The 15,975-nt window shown below is 42.4% G+C and overlaps 2 protein-coding genes and 1 long non-coding RNA gene across 4 annotated transcripts; 1 reads left to right on the top strand and 2 right to left on the bottom strand.

Annotated features, from left to right (window-relative positions):
- Positions 1-4,738: 4,738 nt before the first annotated feature.
- Positions 4,739-6,741, bottom strand: LOC118316704 (adenosine receptor A1-like). The gene is made up of 3 exons (XM_047330985.1): positions 6,151-6,741; positions 5,591-6,054; positions 4,739-5,457 (listed from the first exon to the last, which is right to left on the bottom strand). The coding sequence occupies exons 1-3, from the start codon at positions 6,486-6,488 to the stop codon at positions 5,207-5,209; spliced, it is 1,053 nt and encodes a 350-aa protein (XP_047186941.1). The 5' UTR covers positions 6,489-6,741; the 3' UTR covers positions 4,739-5,206.
- LOC118316728 lies at positions 6,391-7,075 on the top strand. Its single transcript, XR_004795252.2, has 2 exons — positions 6,391-6,526; positions 6,648-7,075. It is a non-coding gene; the product is annotated as an uncharacterized LOC118316728 (long non-coding RNA).
- Positions 7,076-7,899: 824 nt separating this feature from the next.
- LOC118316711 (transcription factor Spi-B) lies at positions 7,900-10,515 on the bottom strand. Of its 2 annotated transcripts, none has more exons than XM_035644812.2 (6): positions 10,382-10,515; positions 10,170-10,205; positions 9,160-9,373; positions 8,937-9,055; positions 8,684-8,840; positions 7,900-8,501 (listed from the first exon to the last, which is right to left on the bottom strand). In XM_035644812.2, exons 2-6 carry the CDS (start codon positions 10,176-10,178, stop codon positions 8,197-8,199), a joined length of 804 nt encoding a protein of 267 aa, XP_035500705.1. In that variant the 5' UTR covers positions 10,179-10,205; positions 10,382-10,515; the 3' UTR covers positions 7,900-8,196. The 2 variants fall into 2 exon arrangements, with proteins under 2 accessions (XP_035500705.1, XP_047186939.1); XM_047330983.1 differs by having other exon boundaries at positions 7,900-8,498.
- Positions 10,516-15,975: the final 5,460 nt, after the last annotated feature.

Raw genomic sequence — 15,975 nt, 5'->3', positions numbered from 1 at the left:
TTTTTTTCTCTCCTAGAGGCAGTCAGGCTAACTTCCTGCATACAGCCTCAACATAGCTGATTGGTAGATATCTTGGCTGACCGGCCGCGGTCTGCAGCGAGGCAACAGGAAGTTTCTTTTCTCGTGCAGGAAGCTGCAGCTGTTTCACCCTGACATACATGCACTTTACACTCTTGCACACATACTCTTTGTATACATGTACACACATATGCACGCACTGCCCCTAATTGAGCAGGCAAACCTTTCCAACTGTTTCTGTTGACATGCCGTGCGTGTTTACTTGTATGTGTACGGTCTGCTCCGTGTGGCATTAGTGAATGATATAACATGTGGGCGTGAAGCAACATGCCACGCCAGGCATCTGAGCCATCAGACACATTGGAAACCATGGTAACCACACAGCTCACCAGCACATTAACAAAATCATAGTCAAGTAGAAAAGAGGAGAGGGGACGGAGAGAGTAGATGAAGAGGAGGAAAGAAAGCTTTGATGTATATTGTCTTTCATTCGTGTTACTGGATTTCTGGGTAGTTAGAGGGTGCAACTAATACACCAGTGATGTTCAATTATTGTCCTCGTTTCATCAGGTAATAACTCCTTAAGAGACCAATTCATATACAGTACATTATAATAATAATTGGATTTTTAAAAAAAAATACTGATTATTCAACTTTGCTTCACTTCTCTTAGTGCATCTATGGCTGATATTAGACACTGTGATAGTCAACACAATGGCTCCCTTATACTCCCGCATTATCTGGGTCATACTATCGTTTCATCAGACACGTTGCCCGGCATGTTTACCTTGCTCTCATGCCTGCGAGGCCAACGTTTGTGTGTGCAGCCTCCTATCTCAGAAAACAGAAGTTGATGGCAACAGACTGCAAGTATTTTTAATTTGATTACCATTCAGGTAAATCAAGGTGGGGCAGGCTGGGCTTATATCCTGCTCACAGGTCAAGTCACTGTGCTTTTGCATGTACCAGTGTGCTATTAAGTGCATGCATATGGCAGCATATTTCCATATACATGTGAGCATGAGCCCTGTGTGCCTGCGTCTGGTTAATGAGGATATGCAGAACATCAGACCGGGCACCATGCCAAGTGGGCACGGAGAAGGCTGCGCACTCCCGTCCTCCATCCTTTAATGTAGGAATCATGCATTCCTCAGGGAGTGGAGAGGGTGAAAATGAAGGGACCATAAAATAACCGTAGCACTCTGCCGAGGATCAACTGCTCTCTTCTATTTGCCAGACGCCTGGACACGATTTTTCTCCGGAGTAAGACTGGACACGAATAAGACAAGACATCCGTTTGTAAAAATTTTTTTCCAACTGTGGGAATTCTTCATCCTGCCGTTTATTGTGTGGCATACTTCCTCTGCCAACTCCAGCTCCCCCACTGCTCCTCCTCTTTGCCCACCATCACCACCTCCTTCCTCCCTCATTGAAATTCTGCCTGGCACACAGACACTGCCCATTCTTGGCACAAAGCTCAGAGAGAGAGAGAGCGAAAAACACACAAGAACCTGTACCAATCGTCTGGTGCCCCCTCCGCTGTGTCTGTGCCAAGCATTCATCCCGTCTCGTGGACCAAGGGACCAGGCAATCCAATAGGTATTTCCCTGTCTCTGCTTCCTGCGAAAATCTGCTCCAATTCTGAGGAGTTTTGTTGGCATCCGACTGGGCTGTGTGTGTTTGGGGATTTGCTAATTAATTTGTGTGTTTATGTCGTTTGCGTTGGGTGAGGACAGAAGCTGTGCATCCTTTCAAAGTGGAGGAGAGGGAGCTAGGGGCCTATTGTTTCCACGATGATTGACAAATTATTTTTTGCATGGGTTATCGTTTTTGAAAGTACAGCAGATTTAGGTTGATGTTATAAGTTTTAAAACCTCCATAAGAAATCCTGGTTATTGGCAGCCATTTTGATTTATTCTTTCCATTCCATAAGTGTCTACCGTCTTTTTTTTAATACTAGTGGCTGTGTTATTAAAAAAAAATGTTTCATTTGAAACTAATGTTTGAAGTTGCATGAATTAGGTTTGGCTTTAAAGACACAACACATGAAGTAAGGAAAACTTCTGCTTAAAACTTATTGAAAAAAATAAAATTCCCCTAGTGCTATAACTGACAAGTGGTCTTGGAAAACCCGAAAAAAACATGTGCAACTGTCACCCAAAGAAAGATTAACATACTCGAGCAGGAAATTCTCTCCAGAAATACATATCCTGGTTGGTCACAGTGGAGCTACGTTATCTGAGGACAAAGTCCATGTCTCTTGGCTTACGTAGAATGCTGCTAATGTGAATTTACAACCATTGAGCCATAATTCTGCTGGGACAGATGCACAGACCGTCTGTAAGGCAGATGAGATAAACTCAATAGGCCACATTTCTGCCTTTTCTTGTCCTTTCTTTAAGATCCTCTCAGCTGCCCCGCTGGCCTGAGTCGATTTATTTCGGAGCTGTTGACAGAGAAAATGATTTGCCCCAGCAGAGCCATGAGTGCCCCTTTTATGTGCCACAGACAAAGTCCACGATCACGGACAACAGCGTCAAGTGGAGCTCACATGACCGACCGAGTCTGGTTTCACTGTTTCCAAAACAGTCGGGAGTTGTGCATAGGGTCGGACAAATTTTTTGCAATTAACCCAAGAGCAAGGAATTCCCCGTAAGAATTAGATTTTTTTGAATTCTTGTTTTTCTTCATTTGAGGCCAGACTCAAATGTGCAGTTAAATCCTCATTAATTTGACCCATCTCCCCCAGTGCACTGTCATATCATTATTAGTCTGTGCCCCTCGTCCTCCAAATACAGCTCCAGTCAGTGGGAAGTCTCCTGGCGACCAAACAGAGCTCGTAGATCTGTCACTGGCACGGTGGCAGAGTTGGGCATCATGCCAACATCCCCCCCATCCCCCTTCTGTCTGTCTGGTCTTCTGTAATCAGACTAGCAGGGTCTGCTGCATGCTAACTACGGGCTGGTCTGGACCAAGTCTCAGGGGTTGTGGCTGTATGCTAATTTATGCAAGCAGTGTACCTTCCCTGTCTATCTGAGGCCTAGGTCTGGCGTTTAGTCTGGCTCCCATTAACCCTTCAGTTGCCACGTTAACCTGCTGGCCCACCCTTATTTCCCAAGAGTGTAGCGTCTCGAGGTTTAAGCAACAGCCTGAAATTAAAAAAAGATACAACACTTGTACAGTGAAGTTGCCATAGTTATGGATTTTTGATTGAACTAGTAATTGCACATTGACATGCTGTTTTTGACAAGGACGTGAACTTTCCTGCTGACTGAAATGTAAGAGTTGCACCCGAGATGGAGCGTGTTGTCTTAGTCTGTCGGCTTCATCTCTGTGCTTGGCACAAGATTGATTCTCAGTCACGAGCGGCTCTCTCTTCGTAATGAGACGGCAGGCTCAGCAAAAAAAACCACCCTGAAAGGTAGATCGTATAGTGTTTTTAAGTAGACCTAAAATGGCCGATGTGCGAGATGCCATTTTGTGTTTTTTGGGGGGCAGAATCTCAGCCTTGTATTCAATCAGAGGCAGCTGGTGGAAGCCATATTTGCAGGCATCTGTGTGTACCTCCGTCTGAGAAGCAGCCGCCAGCCTACACAGGGATAGCCCACTGGAATGAGCTCAGTTTTTGGCAAAAACGGTAAACGAATTCCTGGCACAGTGTCGAACAGTGCCTTTTTTTTTTTTTCTCGCTCTCTCTCTCTCTCTTTCGATCACATGCCAGAGCCTAAGGAAGCCAGTGAGTTGTTTGGTGGGCTTTCACACATTAGTGCTCTCACTTTCCGATGTCTGCTTACCGTTAAATTATTTGTCTTTGATTTATTCTAATGGTTTTGGATTTGGATTGAGAGACATTCGGCTTTGCAACAACAAGAAAACAGAAGAAAAAAAAGAGAAAAAAAAGCTTGGTTGATTGGTGAGGATGTGCCAATATGCAATATCTCGAGGCTCTTCTTTTGTTGTGAAGTGATAAACGCTCCTCATCATCTTGGCAGTTGAAGACTTGTTGTCACGAAACACGAGTGGTTTAAGCCATAAGTAGTGGATTTTGAATGGTTTCCATGAGCCGATTTAAATGAAAACAAAGAATCCGACACGGAAAATACAATTACTGTACACCCAGGGATTGACTGTGAACACATCAGTCGAAGATGTAAATATACATTTTCTAAAGTGACAATCCTTCCCAGTTTTATCTTGTGTGTATTTTACAGAAAAGACCAGATCATTGAGATAACACTCTCTGTCTCTTTTTCTGTGTGCCACTGCAGGAGTTGATGTTTGAGGATCATTGCTGCTGAAGAAACACGGATGCTGTCCTTGGGGCTGAGGTAGTAGATTGAATAGTTGTGGGGTTGTGTAACCTCTTTTTGAGATAACTATACAATCTACTGTCTTTCCCAAGGAGACAGCTGAGTCAGCATCTCGTCGACTCTCACCTCCAGATGGTCAACCGTGCTGTTCAAACAAAACACTCGCAGCAAATAATGAAATTCTTTGTGATACGCATTGTTTGTTTTTATTCTGCTTGAGGAGGTAAATTAGGTGTCATGTTCCCCGACAGGTGAACGTGTGGTGTCCTTGATCCGGGCTCTGTCAGGGTGAGGTAGTAGGTTGTATAGTTTGGTGGGTGGGATTACACCCTGCTCAGGTGATAACTATACAGTCTATTGCCTTCCCCGAGGAGTTCACTGAACACTCATCAATATTCAACACACTCCCATCATGGCCGAGTATCACGTTTATTCTTCGACGTCATGACAAAAAGGATCGGGTACATACCTGCTGCAAAGGATTAGTGTTCAATTGATTGAACCTGTCACATGGCTATGCTTAAATATATGTACATCTCAATAAAGCTACACTTGCCTCAAACCCGTTGTCCAAAAGTCAGTGAATGAGGTCTTGAACTCGTCTGTCCCCGTCATGCGATGTGTGTTGTGATGCTTTGTGTACGACAACAGCTGTTGAGTTTGTGAGTGTAGGCCACCCTCTAGTGGAGACATAGGAGATAGTTTTGAGGAGAATGAAGTTTGCAGATCATGGATTAAAAAGCTGAACGCCAATGGCGGACTGGGGTATGCAGGGTTTCATTCGAACCAAACACTTCCAGTATGGATTTCATTTTGACAAATTCAAACAATCATCATCTGCCTGCAAATGTCTTGTGTGAGTGTTGTGTATAATATCCTCAAACATACTTTACTGAAAATGACCCTGTGGTATTTTGTGAGGGTGTGGTCTTCCCTCCTGATCCACACCTCTCTCTCTGATTGGCTGGGTCGCCCGTTATTGATCGCTGAACTTGCTTGTCCCCATGGCAACAGTTTAGCCTGAGCAGAAGTCGTCTCCATATTTGACTGTAGGCCTGCTGGATCTTTGGGATGCGGTAGGCGTAGACCACAGGGTTGATGGCTGAGTTGGCATGAGACAAAAGGATACCTGGAAAATTGTATATTTCATCTGGTAAGTATTAGTGATCTGTGATAATATGTATAAAAAAAATATGGTAGTATTCAGGATGGAATGACAAACCGCAGCCTGTGTAAGGACAATTAAAGCTACTGTCACCTGCCTGTATAAAGTGTCCCCCGTGTGACAGCTTGCGGGCCGAGAAACAGCAGCAGACAGTTCATCAGGTGCAGAGGAATCCAGCAGCAGGCAAACAAAATGAGAACCAGAGCCAGGGAACAGGCCAGCCTCCTCTCCCTGAGCAGAGAGGCCTGGGCTTGAGGACAGCCCTCCTTTAGGCGGCCCTGAAGGCTCCAGAAGATTCGAATGTAGAGGAGCATCATGACCAACAGGGGTGCCATGACACATCCCAGGAAGTTGAAGTAGACCATGAAGGGGAGAGAAACAACAGAGAGGAAGGTGCACGGTGGAGAGGTGAAGGAAGCGGAAGAAGTATTGGTGGAATTAGATGTTAGTGAGGAGTAGTTGTGCCAGCCAAACAGAGGGGTGAACCCTAGTAGACAGGAGAGGATCCAGCAAACAGACAGTGCCAACCATGTGCGCCTCTGTGTGGCCAGGGATTTGTATCTGAGAATGAACAAAAACAACAACGGAAGAGATTACTATCCATGTAGCTATTTTTCAATATTAAACAACTGTTTCATGAGTGCACATATACCTCACCTGAGCGGTGTGTGCAACCGCAGGTATCGGTCCACGGCGATAGCTAGCAATGACAGCACAGAGGCCTGTGTCAGCACGAGCACGACACAGCTGAGGAGCAGGCACAGGTCAGGGGTCAGACTCACCCAGCCGTCCAACACCACGGCCAGGGGCACAGCAGCCACACCCACAAGGAAGTCAGCCACCGCCAAGGAGACCAGGAAGCAGAAGGTGGGCTCTCGAAGGGAATCCCGAATACCGACACACACGGAACACACCACCAACATGTTGCCGAAGCAACAGGCCACGGAAATCAGCACTTCGACTGCCGTGTAAACCAGCCAACTCCATTCAGCCATCGCTGGAGCTGGAGGGCAGCGGAGACGGAGACGGAGAGGTGACAAAGTGTGATTGAGCAGGTTTCCTCAGAGGCCGTGGACAGATGCAACAAGCTCCACAGCCGAGTAAAATCCAACATAATCCTGAGTTTGTTCAGACAAGTCTTTTTCTGCTTTCAGGTCTCGGCTTCGAATGACCATAAAAAGCATTGAGCAGATGCTTTTTATACGCAAGCATGCATGCGCTTCTGTGTGCACACACACACACACAACAACAGGCGTGCACTCCATGGAGACATCTCCATCTGTATTTCATCAGTGAGTGAAAATCTTTTTCTCACTCTAATGAATGTGGCTCAGTAGCCTTCTTCTGCACGAGTCGTATCACATTTTTTCACACAATAAGTGAGCTCAGTATTGTATGGAAGAGTATCAGGGCCGGGCATGAGAAAATTTGAATTTGAATTTCGAGAACAATGCTGAAATGTCGTGAAAAAATTTGAAATGCAGAGAATAGTCAAACTAAACTAAGATATGTTTAGTTTGAAAGGCTAAAGTACCGATACAACTATGTAAAAGTACTAAACTACAATAAAAAATGATCCTTCCCAAAGTGTTCTTTAATTGAAATATTGTTATTAATGCATTAATGTGAATGTTACAGCTTATTTAAAATAATTTTACTCATTTACAGGCGTATAGTTTGATCTATAGCAACACATCTTAGTCTGCAAGGTAACTAGTTACTAAAGCGGCCCCTTAAAAATGCAGTCGAGGAAAAGTATATTTGACTAAGAAAGCCGCTTCCGCTTCTCGTCATTGCTAAGACATGATACCAGAACAAGTTTGTGACGATTACCAGAATAACCCTTCTGCCTTTAAGTTAGTATTTCAGTCAGGATCTCAGTGCATGCGTGTTTCATATGATGTGTGTGTATGACCCCTCCACTGGCCCATGAACTTTAAAAATATTACTTTGGAAATTTCACACAAGAACATAATATTCAGCATTCCACACGTGATCCATCTGTGTCCTCAGTTGCTTTGTGTGTGAGGGGACTTTTCAGATGTTACTGATTAACAGGTCTGTGTTTAGTGGCGGTTTTTCAGTGCATGCTTACTTTGCATACAATTTTGGCTGTGTGTGTGTTGTGTGTGTGTGTGTGTGCGTGCGTGTGCCGGGCGCGTTCTTGCTTTACAAGCACATCTGTATTTGCTGGGCTGATATGCACTACACAGGATGTCTTTGTTCTTGAGATAGACAGATAGATGGATAGATGTATCAGATATTTAGAGATATTTACTGATTTGTGTCACCTAAAACCATATCTTTTAACACAAACATTGTGTTAACAGAATCTTATTTTGTTAAGAAGTCTATAAAATGATCTTCAATCTGCTAAATATCCTCAATTCAGAAAAACACACAAAAAAAACTGAAAACCACACCTTTTATTTTATTTAGGTTCTACTTATAAAGTAGATATGACGTAACAACCTTTTAGATTTACACACATTTGCATCCTCGTGTCAGTATCATCATTTCCAGTCCTCATACGTCCCAACTCCAATATGGTTCTGTATCTATAGAAATCTCAGACTGACAGGCGTTATAAATACTCAGTATTCATTTTTGTTATAAATCAGCAGAACAGAAAATTTGAGGAACATCCACAGTGATCTTCTCTGCATATCCACTGTGCTTATTCCCTTTCATGCGTCCTAAGCTCTAATTAGAGTCGCCTTGCAGGCATCTCAGTGTCTTCTCGTCAAACTGATACGTGAGCTTCCTCTTCACCTTCTGAATCTCGCCGGTGCGGGAGTAGTTCCTCAGCGCCCGTGCCATCTTCTGGTAGGTCATGGTCTTGCGATTCCCCTTGCGTCGCCCCCACAGCTGCGCCAGGCGCTCCTTGTTCTGGGAGGAGAACTGAAAGGTGCCGGAAGAGGACTGGACCCACCAGATGCAACTCCGCATGGACGGCGTCTGGAGCATCTCAAACAGGAACTGGAACAAGCGCTCCTTCCTCTTTCCTGCTGAGGAATAAGGGGATATTAATTCAAAGACTGAGGTTGCGATGATTCATACATGTTCGTGGGTTTTCTGCCCCCCCCCCCCGACTGTGTCTAATCAGAAGGCTTAATACAGAGAGGTCTAGTGTTTGTTGGTGTTCAAGTTCAGGACTGTTGAGAGTTTGTTGTCATATGTGTTTATTTACCTGACAATGGGACAAGAGACAGAGAGTCTCTGTCCTTCCTTCCGCCCCTGTCTGACGATGGTGATGGTGAATCTTGGTATTCCTGGTACTGAGAGCAACTTGACTGGGAGTCTGAGTCAATGTATGCAGCTGCCTCATAGGAATACGCAACGTGGCCCTGAGGCAAAAAAAAGCACATACAAAATTTGAATAATCTAATTTCTTGTTCAAGATAATTTTTTTTTACGAAGAGATTGATGGTCCTTGAACTCACCCATTGGTTGTCATGGGGACTTGACCAGGCTAGAGTCGGGGCTTGCTCCTCATATTCCTTGTTTGGCGTGTGAGAGCCACAGTGCCACTCGTATGCATGCTGACCCGACCAGCTGTTCTCTACGGAGAAACAGGCCAAACGCGCCATCAGATTAAAAAAATATGAAGAAATACGCAAGGATCAACGCTGTTGGCATCGTCTATGTAGACGTCCTCATGCTAACCTATGATCCTGCTGCCCTGGTGGAAGAGTGTGTGTGCTTGTTGCCCCATGATACCCTGAGGTGATGCAGGTGTGTGCGCAGGTTGGACCTCCAGTGAGTGCTCCTGCAGGTACTCCTCGATGACCTCCAGGTCCACCTCGGGGCAGGAGGAGGGAGCCACTCCGCTCCAGGCTCCCCGACCTCCGCCGAGCCGGATCTCAGTCACATAGGCCATCTGACAGAAAAAAGAGCAGGTGTCAGAAATCCAACATGCTCAGGTTTTTTTTCTTCTCCTTTTCTTGTATGCAGTGCGATGTAGGCAGCAGGGACATTTTGTGTAATGGGTGGCATTTATATGATATCAGTCATAACCTGAGGTGTTGTTATCATCAGACCACACATTCCATTATTGATTTGTGTGTCTGGCACTGTGAAGCATCATGTACATGTGCAGTGAATCATTTTGCCCGGAGATGAGAAGATCAGAAACGTATGTTGCTTAATTTTAATGAGCTGCAACGTCAATCATCCATTTTCGTAATTATATCGAATGAGACAGATCTTCTTCTTGTCATATTATTAATTAAATCCCCCCATGTAGCATATTTTTGTCAAACGATGCACACTGATGACATTCCCATGCTGCTGTGAACTTTATGAAATTTCACCGGATCCTAACTGTGTGCTTTAGTGTTTTTGTATTGGAAACGAGCCAGTGAGCAAGGCGACAACACAGTCACCATGTGTATTTTAGTTTGACTGGCAAATTTATGCAAGTGTTTGTGCTTCCACCGGCACCAGTAACAACCAGGTGACAACACTATGTGGTTTTTAACAGCTATTCTTACGAATATTACCCTTTACTCTCAGCCAACACATCACCTGTGGCAGTTAACAAGATAATATCTGCTTTAAGAGCAGACTATTACTGAAATACCCAATTTTGTAAATAGTAAATTCACGGGCTGACATAAAGACCTAAAAAGACTTGAAAAAACAACGTGAAAGAAAAAGAATTATACAAGACTCACCATCTCCATTCCTGTCAAAATACTTTCAGGACAAATCTGTAAAGTAAAACACCGACATGAGACACAAGACCCAAAAGCTCATGATCCACAACATGAACAGGAGAAGTGAAAGAAGCTGCCACACACACACACACACACACACACACACACACACACACACACACACACACACTTGCAGACAGTCACGTGAATGCAGCAGACTATGTCAGAACCTGAATGAATGAGCACGACGAAGGGGAGAGCTGTTCCTTCTTTTTTAAAAGTCGGAGGTGTACTCCTGTGGCGGGTACAGTGAAGAAATATCCTCAGGCAGTCGAAGGTGGAGACATGAGAATGTGGACGGTCACCTGTGTGATGCACCGCCCCGACGTCATCTCTCTTATATAGCCTTTGAACACTTTTGGCCAACCCACTTTTTGAACAGGAGAGTTATCAGAGTGGGAGTGGTTCACAACATAAATTATAATTGGAAAAAATAAATAATATAATATACCCTTTTGTCTGTAAAACTTCATCTTATTATGACAGAAACAAATGCACATGTTCAGGAGCAGGGGTTTTAGGGAAAAGGGAGGGTAAAATTTGACGCAACTCTTTTCGTTTGTACAATAATGTTTTGTTTAAAGTTTCAGTGAGTTATATGCCACGGAATCAAAACCTGTGGTCTAACTGTGGTTTCTTATCATTTCATTTGACTGACTACAGTGAATCAAATGTGAGAAATCTTTGCAGAAAGACTGGATGGTATAATAGTTATCTAATATAGGGGAGACAGAAATGATTTTGTACTAATCTCATAGTTGGAATAAATATGGTTATATCTGAAACGTTTATTAAAAACCACACACACTTGCTCACATATTGTATTTACAATCAATATTTCCATGTGTGAGTATCCACATGACAACACTCTTAAAGCGTTTCTCAATCTTACAATGACATATTGGTATGTAAGTTCACCTCAAAAAATATAACTGAGTGAGAAATGTGTTTATGTTCATGTTTAGTGAGCAAAGCAATTAAGCATTTGGAAATTTTCAATGCGGTTTTACGAATATAAGGACATTTTAAGGTGGTTACTAATCTACAGTATTTCCAACAATTAAAAACTTCTCCCACTAAGATATATTTTATATGATTTCAACTGAGTTATATTGTTTAGTTATGAATGTTTCACATGAGGGGATAACGTTGCTGACAACAGCATCACTAAATAATTATATCTGCTTACAACTAGATTATAATCTATCATTAAACATTATAAACTACTACAAAACTATATATAATGCTTGTGAATGCTATACGGGGAGGGGTAAATTAAAGTGATGCTCAATAGGCTCTGTTATAGCAACATTTCTATTCTTTTATTCATCAACTGCGCTTGGCCATGTCCATACATCCGTCTGACTTCTGACTCCCAGATAATAAGTCACTACATTTAACTAACCCTCCCTCCCATTCAAAACCTTTCCAGGCTCAATTTTGTGAATATTATTGTAGATCAGCATGTTTTAATCAACCGCCTAATTAAACTGAGGGATGCAACAAAAATTGACATTTTCCTTCATGAACCACTGCGGTATTGCTTGACACCCAAAGTAAGGAAGACATGACATCAGTCATTGTTCACTTTCGATACACGCTGCCTCGCTTCTCGTGCATGTTCCTGTTTGCTGATGCTGCGTGTATTATTATGGCAGACGTAGATTCCAGTAAACAACTGGTAGTGCAACAAGTCTTTTTTTTCCCCGCAGGGTGAGTGAAGCCGAGGGATTTCCCCAAACCGCTCTAAATCTGAGACACGCAGACTTGAATAGTGAAGTGGCAGAGACGCCGTACAGTGTAATATGACAAACTTGTCAGGCCGCTGTGCAAACAGAGGCTGTAGAGGACAACCTGATCTCAAACCCCAGACATGTGACGGACATAAGATTCCAGTTCAGACTGAAATGAAGCAATTAATTCAGAAAACATTCGATCACAAAACGATGAACAGACAGAGCATATTATCACTAATATTGTAAAAACCGTCCTCCTCCTGTTCACTGGACACCTCTGTGTGAGAACGATCTGTTGGACCTGTTTTTCATGAGTTTCATAAAACAGACGAGATGTAGGTCAGGCAAACCCCAAACTGTAATTGGACATTCTGCAGGTACGAATGGGAATTTCATGGGGCTTTGTGTAAATGTGTTATGACTGACTAATCATTAATCAATCAAACTTTATTTGTAAAAGCACTTTTCATACAAGTTAGTGCTGTTCAAAGTGCTTCACAATCTACTGATCTGATCTGAAAATCTGACAAATCAAATACAAAATGCAGACAGTGAAGTAATGCAAAATGGATTTTAAAAGACAATGAACAAACAACAAAATACATAGAACCAGAAAGGCCAATTAAAGGGAATACAACATATAATGAAATAGAACAAAATGTACAACACAGATCCAATAAAATAAGTGGATAAAATAAAGTCATGTCTTTAAACCTTACTTAACTTGGTCCATACACTGTATGTTAGACATGAATGCTGGTGCAAGACAATGAAGTGCTTTTAAAAATCAATGAGGAAACTGACAGTCAGCCAATGTACGAACTTTGAATACAGGAGTAATGTGCCCGCTGTTTCTGCGCCAGCACTCGGGCTGCAGAGCCCTGAATCAGCTGGAGGTGATTCATAACATTTTAGGGGTTGAGCAGATACAGTAGTACGACATGACGAGTAGTCAAGTCCACTCGTCGTGGACTCGTCACCAGTTTTGAATGTTTCCCCGCAGTGCATGCTGGGATGAAAGATGTCAGAACTGTACAACTGTAACCTCAATAAATAAAACAAATCATCTGTGAATATTATTTTTTAAAAAAACAACCTGAGACCCAGTTGTTTTAGTTCACGGCCTGATCATCAGTGTCATAATAAATCCAAATGGAGTGACAGAAGCCTGTGACCTCCTCGGAAACAGGTGACATATGAAGCGTACAAAGGGACAGACAGCAGATATTTACAGCCTGCGTTTTATCATGTCAACAACTGTGCTCACAGTAATGCTTTTTACTAACTTTACAAATCATCAAGGTTTAGTGACGCAATTCATCACACTGACATATTAGTACAGGCTGCTACACTGTAAACATACAAGTGTATGATATATGGAGGGTCATATGAACCATATCAAAGTTCACCAGCAATTACCTGGTTGGTGAAAATTTTAGGAAGAAATTTTCCAAATTTTTGGTTTTTGAAACCACTAAAATGTCATGCAATTATTTATTTCTGGTTCTGGCAGGAACCTGTTCAACGTATGAACGTATGTTCATGCACTTGTGGGTGCGTCCAGTTATACATGTATGATTCTTTCTCATGTGCAGGCCATGTGCAAAATGAGAAGCTTCTGAGCACAAATATTCAGATTCAGGGTCTATTGACGAATCTGATCTTGAACCGTACTTGTTTGCTTGTTTGACTTTACAAAGGGCTGTGGTTTGTAAACCTGTTGAGCAAGGCGAAGACATAGCTTCCTTGAAGCAATGGGTGTGTTTACCATTCTTAATCCAACCGATATCCTACACCCTTTTTTGCCCTCAGGATCCTAACTGTATATATTTTATTACATGTGAAACATACAAATCTAAAAAATCCATTAGATAAACAAAAGAGTAAAGGCCATCATCCTTATGGTGTGCTAAAATTGTACTTACACTGCAAATTTTTTTTGTTAAAATCTCCATTAGGAGAAAGACTAGACCCACCACATGTATGATAATTCTTCTTTATTAGCTTTTGCCATAAGGACTTAGTGACAACACCACCACAGGCACTACATTGTTCTGTAAGAGGTTGACATTGAGCCAAATAGATATTGTAGGTCTAATTTCCTTACATGCACACTTCCTTATGTTCACCGAATACAAAACACAAGTCAATGTTTTGTCACTCAATAAGTTGCCTGCAAAACTTTGACTTAATAATTAGCTTATTTCACGCAACTTTGGAAATTCTTATCTCTTTGTCTTGACCGTATAACGGCAATAATAATATCGGTACCAATACAAGTCCCAATTCCAATCCACTGCCATACAATGCCCATACAGTGCATTGTATGGCATACGATGCAGTTCAGTAACAGTAGAAGTTAAAGGAGCAGTAGTCGAAGCTAATAGAACATAAAGACGCTTCTGAGGAGGTTTATAAAAAGACTTGATAAACGTGTTCGGAAAAACCCTCAGCGCTCATTGAAACAGGTGACAGTTAGGGTTCCTACAACTCGGCTTGCACCTGGAGGATTGAGACGAGGTGATAAGGCCAGAGAGACATTGAACCCTTGGAGTCAGAGGGCGGATGGTGAAACATGAGAAGAGTAGCGGGCAGGTGTAACGCTGTGGAACTGCCCTAAATATGCTTTCCTTTTCAAGAATGAGCGGGGAAGTCTGAGCTAAAAATAAGAGTTTGCATCTAAAAATAAAGAAGTGGAGGGCGACACGTGAAGGGAGGGTGAGATTTTGAAAATGAATAAATAAACAAAAGAATGCCACCCTCTTAAATTACAATATTTACAGTGTATATAATGAATTATTTAGCTATTTTTCTACAGACAGACTTTCTACAGGCCACGCAACAGTTTCATCCCAATTTAATATCTTTTTTTTATGTAGCTGTGCATGTCTAACAGTGTGTGTGTGTGTGTGTGTGTAAGAAAGAACAAGAGATTTGATCAGCTGTCTACCTGTAGTCCGTCTCAGTGTCTTGTGATGTTTAACGGTCACACACTGGCAGGTGACTTGAAAAACCGACTGATAACTACACAAACACACACACACACACACACACACACACACACACAAACATTGCTGACCATTAGTGTGTCAAGCTTTGCAGCACTTATTGGGCTTATCAACACGGTCATCAGTTAATGATGAGTAATCTGCGTGTGCGTGTGTGAGAGAGAGTATCCAGGTGTAGTGGCTTTACAGTTATAGCCAAACCCCCTAGATTAGTCAACATACGCAAATCACCAGTACACATGCAGGTTATGGGGAATTCCCCTAACACCTAGACAAAACGGTGTGTGTTTGTGTTGGGGTGTGTGTGTATGTTTGCGTGACAAATGATAAGCGATAAAGATAAATAAATATTATATATATATAAATGGGTTACACATTTAGTTGTGATGGTTATGGGCTTGGGATCGCATTATGCCAATGAGTGTCCTCACTAAGATAGAAGCACACGGTTGTGTGTGTGTGTGTGTTTTTTCTTGTGTCGAAATGATAAGCGATGAAAATATACACACATTATATGTGCATTAACTGAACTGAGCAATATATATATTTTTCTGCGGCCAACATTTCACATGTATTTGATTTAATCACTGATTCAATTGAGCTGTGATGCAAAGGGAAATATAAATTAAGTGTCATTGCAGTTAATGAATGGAAAGTGTTGGTGTGGAACAGATGATGATTTGAATGATTTGTGAGGAGGGGAAAAAAAAAATCTGTTTGATGTTCACACCCATGTGCAGGGGCCTGGCGGACGACAGGTGAGTGAGGTGAGGAGGCAGTTGGACAAGCCACGGTGCTGGCATATGTATTGTGTTTTAGAGACATGAGCAAGTATGCAAAACCTGAGGTTGGCCTCAAACATCACCCCCTCCACAGCCTCTCTATCACTCCCTCTCAGTCTCTGTTTTTTTTGCGTTTTTTTTGTGCATTTTCACTGCCTCTGCATTTCCGCAGAATAAAAATGACACTGGTTCATTTGTTTCTATAACATCTTTGGTTCAAAGTTTGTGATTTTCTCCT

Source organism: Scophthalmus maximus, chromosome 3, assembly GCF_022379125.1.
Source record: "Scophthalmus maximus strain ysfricsl-2021 chromosome 3, ASM2237912v1, whole genome shotgun sequence".
Taxonomy (NCBI): Eukaryota; Metazoa; Chordata; class Actinopteri; order Pleuronectiformes; family Scophthalmidae; genus Scophthalmus; species Scophthalmus maximus.
This window is presented reverse-complemented; position numbering and strand designations above follow the sequence as displayed.

Bases quoted from the DNA above. Each gene is read 5' to 3' on its own strand.
- LOC118316704 (XM_047330985.1), bottom strand. From the start codon at position 6,488: ATGGCTGAATGGAGTTGGCTGGTTTACACGGCAGTCGAAGTGCTGATT. The intron at 6,055-6,150 runs GTGAGGTATATG...GTTCATTCTCAG, and splicing joins CGGTTGCACACACCGCTCAG to ATACAAATCCCTGGCCACAC. The intron at 5,458-5,590 runs GCAGGTGACAGT...ACAATTTTCCAG, and splicing joins ACGGGGGACACTTTATACAG to GTATCCTTTTGTCTCATGCC.
- LOC118316711 (XM_035644812.2), bottom strand. The intron at 9,056-9,159 runs GTTAGCATGAGG...GTTTCTCCGTAG, and splicing joins CCAGGGCAGCAGGATCATAG to AGAACAGCTGGTCGGGTCAG. The intron at 8,841-8,936 runs GTGAGTTCAAGG...TTTTTGCCTCAG, and splicing joins GTCCCCATGACAACCAATGG to GGCCACGTTGCGTATTCCTA.